General features: G+C 33.2%; 1 protein-coding gene across 6 annotated transcripts in view; it reads right to left on the bottom strand.

Moving 5' to 3' along the window:
* Positions 1 to 17,735, bottom strand: part of dsx (transcription factor doublesex) — a 173,194-nt gene that overhangs the window by 99,035 nt on the left and 56,424 nt on the right. For all 6 annotated transcript variants that reach the window (XM_076370063.1, XM_076370068.1, XM_076370065.1 and 3 more), the window contains exon 4: positions 7,581 to 7,724. In XM_076370063.1, the coding sequence (XP_076226178.1) occupies positions 7,581 to 7,724 (144 nt within the window). The remainder of the gene's footprint in view (positions 1 to 7,580; positions 7,725 to 17,735) is intronic.

Genomic DNA, 17,735 nt, shown 5'->3' with positions numbered 1-17,735 from the left:
AATTTTTTTTATTTAATTGATTAAATATTTGCTTCTACTGTTACAATCGCGTTGTATGTAACGCATTTAATACTTCGTAAAATCTAATAGTAATATTATTATACGAATTTATTTGATTATTTCTGTCCCACAGGTAGCTATTAAATGTTTTGAGATATTAGAGGGAAATATCTCGAATTACTTTTTGAAAAGTATAATCGACGATAATATATTTGTTATCATTGAATATGAAAATCATTATGTTTAGGAAACAGCTACCATACATAATGAAATGTTTTGGTTTACTGTGAAAGTAATATCGGTTTTCTGTAGCTACTAATGGATTTAGTATAGTGTTTTTATCCTATTCAATTATTTACGTAATGCCCACTGCTCTTTACGAGTGTACTCCATTAAGTTATCTCAATGACAAAATTACTTACATGGTATATGTTCTTTATACACCAGGAATTGCTACAAGTGTATATTTAGGTATAATAGTTTCCAAAAACATAGGATATTATTACAATTCGTATCTGGAAATCATTTATAATGTATACCTACACATTATAAAAACTGTTTCTGTTTTTTTACACTTTACTGTTTATTTATATAATTATCATAAATATATACTGATCTAACTAAATGTATGCTATTGCATATATAGTACTTTAGTATGTTTTATGTTATCAAATAATAATAATAGTTATTATAAGAAAACAATTTCTCAACATATACGTGGGTCTGTATCGACCCAGTCACGGCTGTTGCTTAGCCATAAAAAGCATTGGTTCGAGGAGGGTTAAAACAATTGAGGTATAGCTCGCAGCTATAACTGTAAATCTCCATATTAGCACCCATCTAATAGAGAACCGTTGCAGTACACCACGATACATTGCATCCACAATGTAAAAACATGCGACGCATTTACCTGTATGATACTTCTGTGTATCAAGCATTAACCTCTTAGCCGTGAATGATGGGTACATTGGCCACGCAAAAACGGTAATTGTTTGGGTAATAACGAGTATACTCGTCACGAAGAAACAACAATTTTTCACGGAATGACGAGTATAATTCGTCACACGAGAAAATTACGATCTGTTACCTAAATTAAAGTTTTTGTAGAAATTAAAACAAGGTATTTTGAAACAATGTAGATATACATTTTTATGAAACAGCTAAGAAGTTAGTCGATGCTGCTTATTCTGTCACATTGCTACTTTCATAACAATTTCAAGACACAATGTCTTTCAGTTTCGTAAAAAAATCTGTCTACAAAATCAAACTTCGAAATCGCTAGAACGACAATATCAATTATTAAACCTTTCTTGTAAGAATTTTTGCGCAGCTGCGTTTATCAAAGCTAATTCATATAATTTAATAAAAAAACACAGCAATGGAACTATATGATAGCATAATGCAGCTTCTAATTATAAGCGCACGATAGTTTTCATTGGGTGAATTTATCGTTAAATTTATGTTATTTGCCTGAAAACAAAGATATTCAATATCGGTTAATGCACAGACAAAATAAAGGTAATACAGAAATTTAACTCAAAGCAATATTAGTTGCTTTTTCGCAGAAAGAACGTTAAAAAATTCAATTCTCATAATTTGTTTTCTCGTCAATCGTCATAATAATACGTTATCACAATAAATATATGAATGACCTCACTTTTAATCTTCATCTAATTTTCAATAAAAAATTTTAATTTCTTCGATAAAAGTATCTACTCGCATTTTATAGCTTCTTACAATAAAGATTATAAATTACTATTACAACAAACACGAATTTCCGTAGCTGCAAGCAGCAAAGTTATTTTCAGAGCGTTTGTATGCGATTAAACGTAGGAAACAAAAGAAAATCTTATCATCCCAATTACTACCTCAGCGATCAAGGAGATGACTAAAACATAACACATACAGAATGCTTTTTCTTAGCGCGCTATCGAAAGGTGATCATTGATTTAATTTGGCTCAGGAGTATTTTTGTCCTCTTTTTTCAACTACACCCTTTAATTTGGAAGCTCTGCCGCGAATCTAACTCGTTATTATGAAGCAAAGGAAACAATTACGTGACAGCTCCATATTTCTTCCAACATATTTCATTTGTTACTTATTATTCAATATTCCACTGAGAAAGGATCTGTTCATAATCCATTAGCTCAACCTCGCATATGTTTAATAGTAAAACACATTTTATAGCAGGAAAAAAGACAGTGCGTCACATCGCTTACCGGATAATGAACATGTTAAACTTGTTTTCGCTGTTATAACTATGTCGAAATGTAATGTCATAAGAAAATAGATCTCGTTATATCATCAGATCTTTTTTCCAATCTTGTCTAGCCAGCTCTGCTGAAATAACATATTCTCCATTTTGCATGACTCACTGTGCGGAGCCATTGCAGCTTTCAACACTTTATAAGAAGGCGGCGGAAAATTCCGTTTTTACCTCGCATGTGTGTTTTCTGGGTCCTAGGAAAATCTTACGTACTCAAAACTGGATCATGCGCTACGTATTCCTCAACAGCTATTTACTTTGTTATTGAAATTGAGATTTTATGTAATTAATTTTTATTATCAAAGTGAGCACTTCTGACTCTGATAATGATACGAACGAAATATTTGTTTACAACATGTATAATAATTAGATTAGAATGTGCAAATTACCCTAAATATAAGTTATTAAATATCAGTTTCTATAAATTAAATCAATATCGGAGTAAACGCGCATATTTCACCATTTGAAACTACGTACCTGAGTGTCCAATTATTTTCTAACAGGAAACAATTTAAATGGTAAATAAAAAATTGGTGAACAATCTTATCAATTGTTACCGATAAATTGTTATGCCTAGTTGATTTGTGAAGCATGCAAGATCAGTTAACATAATATATAATTATCTTTATTTTATACGTGTTTTTAATAAGCATTACCATTTTGTTGAGTAATGTTCGACACCCTTTCCATTAGCTTCCATAATCAATTAACTATATTTTTTATCGAAGCGTTGGATGTATTATGTAAATGTAAAAAATAAATGATCAATAATTCTATGCGTAACTTTCAAAGGTAGAAATAATTAATGTGTATTATTGAAAAACTCATAAAATTTTAACAAGGACAGTCCTTTCAAATGGTTACCAGGAGAGCATATCATAATAAAATGTCTGAATAAAGTGTTTTCCTCTTTAATTATATTCAATTACATTTCGAACTTCTAGTTAATTTCAGAATCCCGTAAAAAGTATGATTAGTAGAATATGATTGTAATATTTAAACAAAAATATTTAAAGTGATGCGCTCTTAATGTTACTAAAATAAGGGAAAAAAAGAAGAAGAACCAGATCAACGTACGAATTCTATGTAGGTTCCTCCTAACAATTTGTTCTTATAGTTCAAAATCTATGTTGGTCATTTATTTAAAGCTTTTTGCATGTAATTGTATCATATTATCTGTACCATAAATTACCATTACTATAATTATCGTAAAATTATACCTTCAAACTTTTATTAATCATTTTTTATTGTATATACAGGATAAATATTCATAATCAAAAAATTGCAATTAATAGCTTAATTTCCAAAGTACAGATTAGACAAAAGTAATTCTTCAAAAAATAGAAATAAATTAATTAATTAACAAGCAAGTATAGCCAGAAACACTTCCGTAAGAACGCGATTAATGGCAGACAATATGTAAAACTATCCAGTACATCAACGAGTCAAAATTCAATTTTAATATCACATTGTTAAATTTGTTTAAACAAATAATTTGCAATTACAATCAGCTAATTCTTGAACAGAGTGCTAAAGATTATTTTTAATGTTCAGTTTATAATTTTTCATACGCTGTTTCTCTACCCAGACAGTAAAATGCATGTACTGTTACTATCAATCTAACGATTGTACGGATATGTATGGATGATAGTGTACGATGAAGTTGAATTTAATAATCCATTTCAACGGATTGCATTCACCTGTCCGGCAGTGAAAAATATCAATACGATAGTCATTTCCTGCTCATGTCATATAAACGCAGTGCTTACCCTATTTCGCATATTCATTTCCCCTTTTTGCTGTTATCACAAAGAACATACGCTGAAATTGCAAAATAAAACAACAGGTGATACTATCGTGATACGTGACACATGGTATTGCGCAAAATCCATAAAATAACGAGGATCTTCCGATACAGAGAATCCGCGACTGACTCACACGACACCCACAAGCCAAGGAGGTAATTAGAAATAACGGCTTTACACGAATAAATATATTGCGTTTATATTAAACTTTTCTGTACCACTCAATCCTGCATCGAAGTTGCATTGCTACTTTCATTTTTATTAAGGAAAATAGGAACGGAATAATGTGATTATAATACGAGGACACAGCAAAAATTGTATGTGTGATATCTACGTATAAATGTACTATTTGCAATTGTGCTTTTATAACCACCATTTTGTATACGTTAAACATAGATATCCTTTGAATGACGTGATTAATTACTTTCGTGTTATCTAGTCAGCATATTAAATCTACGGGAAGTAGGACAATTTGATTCGAAGGGATTATTTCGAGAAAGCTCTGAAAAATCATGTGATTTTATTAGATGTTTTTATTTTGATTTAAAATCCGCGTGAAGATATATCCAAACTGGATAAATAAAAAATTATTCAGTTTTCAAAATGACTCTTCGAGAATTTACAAAAATACGATCGAAAATGAACGAATATAACAATTTTTTGACTGCTATATTCTGAAACGTTTTCATTCTCTAAAAAGCGTATTACTGCTTGTAATGGGTAAAGAGATTTTATTGCCGAAAGTGTTTTAAACGTATACTGAAAATATAATATGTGAAGTCAAATTGTTAGCCAAAATTCAAATTTTTATTTGAAATGTCAAAATACTGTCATTGCTGGAGATATTTTAATGACTAAGTTTGAAAAATAATGCTTTTGTATTTTCTGATGTATACCAATATTCTCCAGACTCCATGAAATTTAAATACCATGTGTTATTTCAGTTTTATCTAATTAAATCTCGAAGTTCGTGCTATATCAAAACCATAATAAATCGGCAAGACGTGATCGATTTTTCGCATTGAAACGAAGCAAAGGAAAAATAGGAAGTGATATGGTATAATTGGGTACTTACCAATGAAATCGTTAACACTAGATTTACGGACACTAATATGTATCTGCTCTTACTGAAACCATTCATACTGATAGATACATTTAAACTCAATTTGCATCATTACATCAACTATAATTTCTGGGTTATTTTTCAGAATTTGGAGGAGTGACATGAAATTTGAAATAAACTGGTTATGTCCTTTAACAAACGTATATGACACAAATATGTTCGAATTACTAAAAAAAAAACTGAAATCATTAATTCAAATAATAGAGTTTCAATAAATATATATGCTGCTCGATTGGACAGAAATGATATGTCGAAATAATACCCTGTAGGCGACAGAAGACACGCCAATCAAATATTGAGAACGCAAAGATTACGCAAAGAAGTTACTCGATAGTAAATCGACAAATGCATGAAATACCAGCGATTTAGAATATTCTATTCGCACACTGTTCTAAATCAGTGACACATTTGTTTAAACGTGCCTCGGTAGATTTCGCAATGATTCCAAGCATCATCTCTTACGATTTTACAAATCTGGTTTTATAAACCTGCTTATTACCACTTGCTATGAAATTAGTTAACCCGTTAAATGAACCTGTTCGCAGAAAAAAAAGTTCGACGGAAATATGAATAATAAGATATGTATTTACGTCGTATCAATCCAAAATTAATATATAATTACTGAAAAATAATATTTACGATCACCGTGACTTTCATTATTTAGTCTGAAGTTCATTAAATCGATAGTTCTCGTAAATCTAGTGTTAGCAAAGGATCATTAGTAAAGATAAAATAATTTTTTAACCTTTTCATTAGCGCCACGCGCGATCCATTTTTCTGAGAATTTCAAGTATATTATCTTCCAGATGATGAAATGCGATGTAGACCCAAAAAACTATGATCTTCAGGTGTTGAGACAAACGTGTCCACGATCATCGCGTACTTTCCGGAGTATCTTCAAGTATGATGACTTTTGAGGTCGAAGACGATTGATCTTTTTTCTGTCAGAGAGTATGGAGAACCGCAAACGCAACGCAATTGGAACCATTCCAGGAACTGTAACGGAATTTTGGCAGATCGAGAGGCACGAGGATAAACCTACGCCAGTTATTCGTCAAGACTGTCGCCAAAGCGGAAATATTTCTCTGATGTAGCGATTTATAACGCGTGTGTTGCCGATTTTATTACAGTAGATTTCAACAAGGAATGTTGTACTCATTTTGTACGACGTTCTACCAATAATGGTCCCCAAAGTATTTGAATATTTGTATACTATTGCGGTCTCTCTATGCTGCCAAAACTGTTCTTCAAACAATGACCAGTACAAATTGGGCAATTAGGTATCTAACAATTCGGTACCATAGCTATTTAATCTGAGAAACTATAAAATAATAATCGCATAACACCGCTTATTCGATTACTCCAAAACGTTATTAGCGAACCCAGATTGTCTTGACAATTTCATCGCGTTGCAGTCTCCAGAAAAGAAAATGATCTTCCGATCGTTGAACAGTCGTAATTAAATGTGTCGTTGACGTTTCTTTCATTCCCATAAAACAGAAAATCTTGTTGTTTTGAACTGAATTCGAGAAAATAACATCCTACGAACAATAAGAATGTGTACTGAACCGTGGATAAAATCATCCACGCCGATTGTCACTTCTGCGAAGATCAACATTTAAAAATATGAAAAATTCAATATCTTCATTGTGGTATTAAGGTCAGAATAAACGAAAGTATCTTGTCCAGAAGGGTATCCCAAAGAGAACTCTCCAAGCAATAACAAACTGGATCAAGAAACAGAAAATTCTGAATTATTTTTCGGAGCTCGGACAATCCTATAAATGACTATAAAACACTACATATTAGTTTCTTTATTTCTCATATCATCGTAGTCTAACAGATTGAATTTTTTAATAAATATAGTGTTTACGCATTATGAAGTAAATTGTAAACGTAGACTAAATTTCTTTCGTAAAGAACTTCTCCAAGGAAAGATGGATTAATTAAAATGAAAAATAGTTTATGATACCAAAGATCTTAAGAATATTATTTTTCACTAGAGTATAAGACGCTCTGTGTATTCTTTGGAAGTAAAACTATAGTTTCTCTTTTCATATTCTAATAATATACAAAATACCAGAAGTATTTCAGAATATTCTATTGTAATAGGATACGAAGCTCAGTTGTTAAAATAGAAACTCTTTACGAACAAAATTTATTCTACATTTGTTTAACATTGCATGTTTTTAAAGCATGCCATGCAGCGGAAATATTTAATACTTCTGTACCTATCATTTGTTAATGTCGTTGATCATTTCAAGAAAAATAATCGTATTCTAGTTTGTGAAGGCGACTTATGTTCGAATAGTTTCGAACTTAAATATTACTGTAATAAATTACGGTATTAATTAATAGAAAGTTTGAAATAATATAGGTACTTCACCTTCGACTATACGCCTCACAGCCTCTTCGAGATTGCCGCTTGCATCCTTCAAAATCACGTAAATCAAAGGCAGCGATACCCAAGGATACTGGAACAGTTCTAGAAGCTTGGTACTGTATGCCAGCAGGATTTCTACACTCTCATCTGTAGCATAAAAACAGAACAATGGTTAAAGTGTATTAACGATAGATCTAGAATGAAAATAAATCTCTAGGATTCTTAGAATCTTAGAATTACTCCTTTGTGCAATATTAAGTATTCATTCAAATTTAATTTCAAGTAATCATTGAAAGACAAATAATTGGTTCAATTCGAGAATTTCTTAAGTTAAGCTTAATTTAGTATCAACTTGTTTGGATTTTTATACATCTTTCAAGACCATTATATTGTTACTTCTGCTTCTTTATTTTAGACACTTAACTTACAAATTTTTATAGTTACTTATAGGGCATATAAATTGACAATACTTTTAAATTGGTGATTTCAAATCGAGCCAAATTTATATTTCTTGTATATAACAAAACGTTGAAACGTATTTATTTTTTCGTAAATAATCTCGCCTAAAACAACTGTTATTTTCAGTACTGAAAACGGTATCATTTAATGGATAGTGTAAATATTAAATGTTAAAAATGTTATGTAACTTATGAAATGCCTAGGTAATGCGCACGTAACAGTCTATTTGAAAATGTTCCAAACGCTATTACAGCGCAAACATTGCCAGAATATGTTACGCTTAATAGTCGTACATTAACTTTAATCTGCATATTTGTGTTTTTAATGTATGCAAGGATCAGATAAAATCTCTTCCAAATTGAATTTAAAATAAAACATGCAGTCCTTTATCAGAAAGTACAGTAGAACCTTATAATTATTCAAATTAATTGGTGGTACGTTAGTCGAATAAACGAGGAACATTGTATTCGTACGCGGGCAGCCTGTTCATTTTGAAACGTTTTATAAATATAATGTTTTATAAAAGATATTTAATAATCTGGTCAGTTTTTATTCTCATTTCTTTACCTTTATCAACTGTTACCTAAGGAATTATTTATAATATCATTATTTTACCGAGCGAAATATTAATGATAATAATTTTACTTATTGGTATGACTAAAAAATTATAAATTGTAATTCATCTTTTGGATATTTCTTGACTTCTCCCTCAATTTAGTAAAAAAATGTACAATAAAAGTCATCCAACACCTAAATTTATCATAATATCACCTCTGTCATGTTAAAATGGACCGAACTGGTTGCGCCCATTTATTATCGATTATCTGATCATATGTTAATTCCAGCTAAATTGTCAAATTAGTAGTTTCCGTACAAAAAGATATAATCCAAGAGGCAGAAATTCATACAAGAGATGATTAATAGCATCAATCATACTCATATGCTGGTATTATATCAAGTTCCATTTTATTTATTACTTCGTAAGACTTTATGATAATGACGGCACGTTTATTAACCTAGCTTTAATACTTTCTTCTGCAAAATATAGAATATTTCCGCATTAAAAATTAATTTTTAAAGTTGAAAACAATTAAATTAATATTTAGTAAGCGCCTAAACATATTCATTTAAAACAACTGTTTATATACCTTCCGTAATTTCGGCTAATTCTACTTGACTCATATTATAAGAGCAAATGAATTTTTAAGTAGTACGAGCTTGGTTGTTGCAGATGGTAAATAACATCCATCATTTTTTCAGTCGTTTCAGGTACTAAGAAATAAGGAAAGAGAGGAGCTCAATTAAGTCTTGTAATATATTGTTGATGAGATATTCAGATAGCAGACGGTCATATTAAACAAAAAGTTCTGAGATGAATCTGTTTTCCGTTATCGTTCGAGGTCTTCATTAAGTTATTGGAAAAATTAAAAAATTCGAATGTATATTCCAAACTGATTTCTGAAACTTCTCTGAGAAAATATAAATATAAAAATTCAGTTCTTCAATCCTCAATAGAATATTCCCATTAGCAAAATGTCTTAATTTTTGTAATTGTAAAAAGGGCACTAATTACCCCGATTTCATATTTATACTGATGTACCTCTTAATCCCCTTATTTGTAACTGAATTGGACTTTCTCGCAACTTTCTAACACCTGTTATAGTTTATGACGGACATTGAACCGAAAGCCGGTGAAAGAAATTGTATTGCCATGCAAGATATTACTGACAAATGTAATGCATGTGAACACTAAACTTATGGTAATAGGTACGAGCATATCAATAGAACTTCAAAAATTCACATTTTCCTTTTTTTCCCTTTTAAAACATAAATAATAAGTCATAAATTAGATTTTTTAAGTGCTGTATTAGAACTTATATGAAATTTTAAACAAACTGTAGTTGTGTGACAACTTTTCTGTATTTGGTACTTATAACACAACTGATCAAGTTTAGCTGCAACATTGCTAGACAAAAAGTATAACTGTTAAAGTCCCCAATTTTAACCCATCCTTCTTTCGTAGTGTAAAATCGTAAAGTGCAGTTGAAAGGCGAATGTTACTTAAGATAATTGTTATCGGAATTTATACGTATCATAGAATAACTTCAAATTCAATTTATTTGAAATTTTACACCTGTAACTTAACACCTTCGTGTTTTGAACCCTTAAACTATACATACTGAAATTTGATGTTGGACAATAATTACGCCGAAAAGACACGAACAATCTCCATTTTAAATGTCACCTCACCAAACATATTTCAAGCTTTTTGCATCTCTTTGCTATGGATGCATGTAAAATGTTTCAACTAATTTTATACAAAATTTTACTGATATATTTTGATCATTACGTTTATAAAAAAATACATTACGTTTATAAGTATTTGGTCTCTATCAGGCACATTACAAATAATATAAATTGACTGTTTAGATTGACGGCACTCAACTGGAAGAGTTATAATTTTGTATGCGTCCGAAATATTCTACTTCTAGTCAATCTACAAAAAACTACTGTCCTTACATTCTACCGATAAAATTAATTTGTTTAGGAACAAAATTCATAGAAGGTACCGATAAAATTAATTTGTTTAGGAACAAAATGCATAGAAGGTATCGATGAAATTTCTGCTTTCAGGTTGTCATGTGAACGATATCCCTTCGTGTATTTACAAACAGCAAAAATTTTCAAAATTCAAAAACTTATTTCCCAATGCTGTACAATAATATTAAAAAAAAACAAGGGAAAGTTCCAAAAAAGCGTTCCAAAAGTCTGCACAAATCAAAGAAACAAAATTGCAACATACGAGCGAATCGAAGAATAAAAATCAAGTTCGACAATCCACCGATAACGCGTACGCCAAAACAAAAATCGTCTAACACGGTTCATCGTGCCAACTCTTCTCAAAATGCAACACGCTCCACCGGCAAACGCGATTTTGAAACCCGATTTTCTTCAAAACGGACGGTCAACCGAAGAAACTCCGGTTTACTCCATTCGGCTTTATATCCACATAAAGAATAACCCATCTGCCAATTACATCAGTGGTTCTAAGTGCGTTCGACGCAATTGTCCGGCAGCTGGTGTCAAGCCCGTGTTGTCCCTTAAAACAATTTTTACGTGATAATTACAAATAATAATCGGTAATACTTATTATTGTCCAATACCTACGCGCGAAGGGGTGACGGCAGGGTAGTCGGTCCGCGACAGGGTACGCGAGGCCGTGGTGTTTACCATCCGCAGATATGGACGCGGGGACAATATTTTCTCAGCCGTTATGACATGATATATTGAACATTAATGCAGCCAATAGTAAGCGCGTCCGCTCGGCGCAGCTCCGCCTATAAGAGAACTTCTGGATGGTTTTTAAAAGGTGGAAATAACTTTCCCCTTCCTCCTCCCCTTCGCGCGCACGTTCACACATTCCCATGTTCTCCGTTCTCGTTCCCTCTAACTGCGGTGCGGACCACCGCGTTACTCCCTCTCCCTCACCCGTAACCACCCCTCTTCCATTCTATCGAATAGACAACACGACGCAGAGAGCAGGTGCCGCGGTGCCGCCGGGACGCTCGGCGTTGGTTCCCTCCTTTTCCATGTGCAGGTGAACCCGGCCAACCACGTGCTCCGCTTCGAACATGCGCATGTGCTCGCTCGCTCGCTTGCTCGCTCGCTCTAGCAACCGGCGCCGTCGCCGATCTCCACGAGCGTGTGCGAGAGCGAAGAGAGGTGAGGAGGAGAATACGAATACGGGAGTGGGAGAGAAACGAAATTCCACGAGGATGGAGAGGTGAGGAGACGAGAAGAGAGAACGGGAAACCTTCATGGAGGGGACCCACTGCTGCCTTCTGGCTGAGGGAGGTCTATTCCGGGGGCCATGAACAAGGAAAGACGGAGAGAGCAACCGACCTAGGTCGCTCCTTTCGATGCTATCCTACTGTCCTCTCCAGTCGTTGACGGTTCCGTTCGACGTATAGTACTCTCTCTCCCCCTTCTCGTTCTTTTTCTTTTCTCCTCTCCCTTTTGGTCAAGTAATGATCCCTGCTCTCCCTTTCTCCAACTGTTTTGCTCTCTGTTCACCGCGCCATTCGATCTCTGGTCTCTCTGTTGTTGTAAACTCGGTATTCTTTCTTCGTCGCGATCTTCGGCGAACCTTTCACCGTTCGCCGCCATTTTGTCCGTGACGTCAATGACGCGCGGTTTCAGCAAGGCGAACACAACGAAGAACCAACCCGTACACACGGGAAACCGCGCAAAATTTACAATATGTGGCACCACGGACGAGCCGGGGATACGTAAAAGTATTCGTAACTTATAGCCCGAATAGCATTCCGATCGATTTCATTAGCGGAGATGAGCGCTGGCGGAGGGTTCCCATTGCAGCGCACAGTTTTCGGCCCGATCTCGCGTGAAACGATTAAACCCGCCGACATGTTTTGTTCCTGTTCGAATCACTTTAAATCGTTTGCTGGGATTCGGCTGCGGGCTTCATTTGACGACGCAACCGGATGTATGGCGGAATTGTGTTCAAGATTCGAAAGCGTCTGCTAAATGAAAATAAATGTTGCTCCATATGATCGCGGTTTCAAGTTACGGCTCCTGTAAGTTGCCAAATATTCTCTTGGCTTCTATCAGTTGAAATAGCTTCATCTTGAAGCCTATAATATATGGTAATGCACGTTGAAAGGCAAATTACTCGTTCGTAGAGGTCTTCTGATTTAGTCCGAGCAACCTATCCATACCTTGTTAACAAAGTCGCCACCAGTGTCAAATACTTCCGACGATCATTTTTTCATATTTTACAGGAAGAAAGTCGAAACACTTTACGCGTGTTTTCACTTAAAGCTCTATGTAACATTCTAAATCCGTGAAGTTTCTTTGTCGCAAAGTTTGTAACATATTGATTTATTTAAAATAATGTACCTATAAAGACTGTTAACGAAATATATAGGGGCAGCTAAGTGTTGACTGTTGACAGTTTCATTCCTTATAACTGTGGCCATGGTTTAATTATTTCTTTTAAAGAAATTGATTTCAATTGCAATTATTTATAAACAAATGTCGTGCTTTTCATTACTTTGTCGAAAAAATAGTATTATGTATAAAAGATATATTGAAAATAACGTTACTAGTTTCTGAAGAAAGTACAGAATAACGTTAAGAACATATGCTTTAATAGAAATGTGTTTAAAATTTTACGAATAATTTAAAAACATACAGTCAATATTATACTTATACTAATCTGCTGTATTCAGACCTAAAGAAAAGCTTGTTCATCAAAGTAATTACTTTTGCAGCTGTGGTGGTTTCAAATTATTGACAATTGAAATCTTTATGTTTGACAAATCCTTCCGTTTTTCTGCTAATCTTTATTTTTACTACATGCATTATTTTCAGTATTAAAATGAATTCGTCACTGAATAGTAATATCTACCTGCAAATATAATATAATATTAAAGGTGTTTTTTTCACAGTATAAATTATTCACAAAGAAGAATCATATGAAGAAGTTTAAGGAATCATTGTTGTTTAGTGTACGCGTGTGATAACTCTTTCAACCATTTATCAGAAATCAGCTCTTTATACATTGGTTCAACGACTTCCAGCACCTTGTAATTTAACGTTTCTCGTGCGTAAATTAGTTGCGGTTTCCACCGCACACTATTTACACTTGACGGATCGGCTTGTAACTCTCTTTTACATCCGCATGAACTTTTCTGCTACCTGATTTAATTCATGATTCCTAACAAAATTAACAAATTGTTTAATTCACTATAACTGTATAAAAACATTCTGTTCTTTCGTTCACAGAACCAAGTGCGAAACGTCTCAAACGCGGACTTTGTCGAAATAAAATTCAATCGTCCATGTGGAAATGTTTCAAAATACTAGTAAATGTCTTTAAAAAAGTAATACCAAAAAATAATTAGTATCGAGGACAAGGACGAAAAATCCATTACACATCTTCCATCAGTAGTCTTTTATTCTATCCAATGGAATATTATTTTACTGCACCTGCGAAAACAGCATAGATTCATCACTATGTTAATGTCGTATTAACTATACCCATCGCATAATAATATTGCAATACCTGTATCAATATAAGTATCACAAGCTTAACCCTGTGCCTTACGATTTATTTCGCAGCTGTGGCCGATGCAACTGCTTTGCCGTTAATAATTTATTGAAAACAGAAACATTTCAAGCATATTGCATGTCCACGTTCGCTCTAGAGTATAACAATTGATAATAGAAGAATAATATTTTATTTGAATTCAAAAGGTTTGAGTAATATTTATGTTTGTTAAATTCCCCTTAAAATCTTCACGAGTCTGACACGTTATTATAAAACAAGGGATTAAGTAACTCGCAGAGACAATGATTAAATTCCGAGTTAGGGTGGTTAAAATTCATTCCAATCGAACGAATAGATTTTATCGCGTCAGCACATGCAAAATCGTGAAAATATAATGTGTTCGTCAACATTATGATCTTCACCTGACATCGACTCCCTGAACCGCTCCGTGTCGACAATTGTCGTGATTTTATTATGAATTCAACGTGAACGTATATGAAACGGTTGGTTATCATATAGGTAACCCGATGCCGGCGAAATTACCGCCTTGCAACAAGACACGCTCGGTTCATGACTTAATTTCGAATGCGTGGAGGATACTCCTCTGCCGGTCTCGTAAGCGACGAGCACATGTTACTATTTATCACATGACCTATCGTGCTAAGAATCTCAGCGGTATCGTATTACGATGTTACGTAGAGGATCAATGAAGAAGGATCAAACGCTTACTTTTCACGATTTACTTTACTGATTAACCATTGCAAATTTGAAAACAGTGACTGCCGTGACAGTCGTTAAACGCAACGCCAGTGAGAGTTTAGCGACACAAACCGGATTCTATTATCACTTTGACGGCCGTGCATTTTGTTGTAAAATTTATCACCTACTGACGACATTTTCCTGCAAACTTTTACATCACGTGTGTACAAAAGCGAAATATTTTTGGTCAAACGGTACCTGAACCTTTTGCCTTTTAATACCGTTGAAAAGGTTTCAAACTAAATTTAGCGGACACGAACGCTGTTAACTGTTCTGTAGTTGAAATTGCAAATTATTTTTCCGTTGGTGTTATTCAAAATTCTAGGTAATCGTAAACTTACAATGAACGCAGAATTTCTTACTCTTCAAATAAGTTATCAAGTTACAAAACTCATTAAAATTGGTTTGATAAGTACCATTGTGGAAAATAACTGTATGATAACGAATTAATTTGGTCTGATAGACACGAACGCAGCGAAATCATACCTGGATAATGTTCGCTAGAGGCTGGAAAAGATTCTTCCAATATTCCTACTGCAAATAACTTCAAACGGATCGTTTGGTAGTACTATGCAAAATTAATATGTGGTACTGTTAAAATGTTCTATCCACTTTGTTTATACGCAACGTTTGAATCTTTAAATTGTATTGGCATTTTGTTATATGTGATTTTAATTCTCATTTAAAAAATGTTTAATCGTTCTTAATCGTTCAAGAGTAACAGATTCTTCTCTTAGCGCATTAATTTAAACAACGACGTGTCAATTCAGTCGTAGGAAGAACAGTGCACGTTTTGAAAAATCACGTGTAACAGCGTTTATTAAATACATCAACGGAGAAGTGAGACGAATTTATGAAAAACAAACTAAAATTGAACAATTTGAAGTTTTGAATTCATTTAATTTATTAAACCAACTACAAGTAATTGTATGGTAACAAGTAGACTGTGGATTTTCATACAGACATAGATTTTTATGGACTGCATTATGAAAATTGAATTCGAAAAGTAGATCCTATTAAAAGTTCCATCATATTTCGAAAGAGATAAAAATATCGTTCAACTATTTTGAACATTTTATTATATCAAGTTTTAGAAGATTAAAAATTCAATAAATGCATAAAACCCGTAGCCAAAAGGTCTAGGAAGAAATATATTTTCCGAGTTAACATTTGATAGGGAAAATTCATACTGCAATGATACAAAATTTTCATCCAAAACAGCATTTACATGAAAACCAATCGAATAGAAATATGTCAGATATATAGGTAAATTAGTTTTATATTTCATGTCAGAATCTCAGTCACGTTTCCAACTTCACCGATTACAAGTAAATTTATGAATCAAACGATAAATGAATATCGGCAAATCAGAAACAGAGAGCGAAATCCTAATGAAAATTCCCTGTTGTAATCAGTATCAGCAGTTGAGAGTGTTGGATAAACATCCTCGATAACTGCAGACCCAAGTTTACAAGACTGTTCCGTGTCAATCGTCAAGTTACTTGAGCATGGTGCTGTTTCGTTCCTCTCGTGAATATACGAAAGCAAACCTATAATCAGTTGTACGGAGACAAACGAAAAATACAATAATAATAGTACAGTATTGTAAGAAAAAATTGGTTCAAATTAATAATATTTCGAATTATACTACATAAGAATTAGAAATATGCAATTACGTTGCTACGTAAGAATTAGAAATACCGACGTTGTTACTACTGCTACTGCGGTGAGACATAGAAACTGATTATTAGCGTAAATGTACATAGGATTATCTAATCGTATTTTAGAATATTCATACAACAATTATAATATTTTTCTGTTCACACATTACAGTGAAAAATTTAGTATATTTTTGCAATATTAAGTAGGTAGTAAAGGCCAATACAATAACGCGTAATAAAAACTACAACAATTACGCAAACTGATTACGAAACAAGTCATTAAACATTGTTCTATGATCGAGGAAAACGTGACTTCTGATTATTCGATGTAATACTAACGAGACAGTCAAGTAACATTCCTACTTTTATAATTATATCTTCTCCTTAGCAGAGACACTAACATTAACAATTACAAATGAAAAATAAATAATCAAACATTTTTATCTTATTTTAGTGAAACTGTTATAAACAAAGAGTTGTTTCAAGTAAAGAAATTTTTTCTATGCCCATTACCGAATCATTTTTTTACATGTAAAATTGTGCTGTCACTTTTCCGATCGTGACAGGAAAAGATGTTGCAAAATAGATGTTGCATCAATTACAGAACACTTTACTCGCAAATCCCAATTTTTAACATTTTCTTATTATCTACCTTACACCAATTGTCTTTAAAAACAAGTTTTCTATGCTTCTTATTCATTCCACATGCTAGTACTGCACGTGCTTAGACAGCGCGAAATCACGTGTACTAGTCACGAAGATAATACTGGCGACCTTGGCATCACGCAGTCTTGAAAGGAAACTTAGTCGCAAACTGTAACTTTATGTGACTATTTGCTCTCATAAATGTTCATATTACATCATTATGTAAGCGTAACTCATTTTGAACGTTGGTCGTGCGAGCAATCTATCTCAATCTGCCGTGTCTCACCTGTATGATGATTATACCATGCAGAGGCGGTACGCGAGAGATTATCATTGGTACGAAGCTAAGTAGTTCATCAGATAATTGCAGTCTAATTGATTTTCGCTATCGAGAAGTCTAGCGAGGACGACGCTCCGGAAATATACTTATGGCATATCTTTTTCGTTAGTTTTACTATGATTATTAATGATATTTACAAATAATTTCAAATAAATTACGCTGACAAGTTAATTTTAACCAACCCGTATTTCTTGAAATTTTTTAAATAATAGAGTAGTAAATAT

This window comes from Nomia melanderi, chromosome 8 (genome assembly GCF_051020985.1).
Source record: "Nomia melanderi isolate GNS246 chromosome 8, iyNomMela1, whole genome shotgun sequence".
In the NCBI taxonomy this organism is placed as follows: Eukaryota; Metazoa; Arthropoda; class Insecta; order Hymenoptera; family Halictidae; genus Nomia; species Nomia melanderi.
This window is presented reverse-complemented; position numbering and strand designations above follow the sequence as displayed.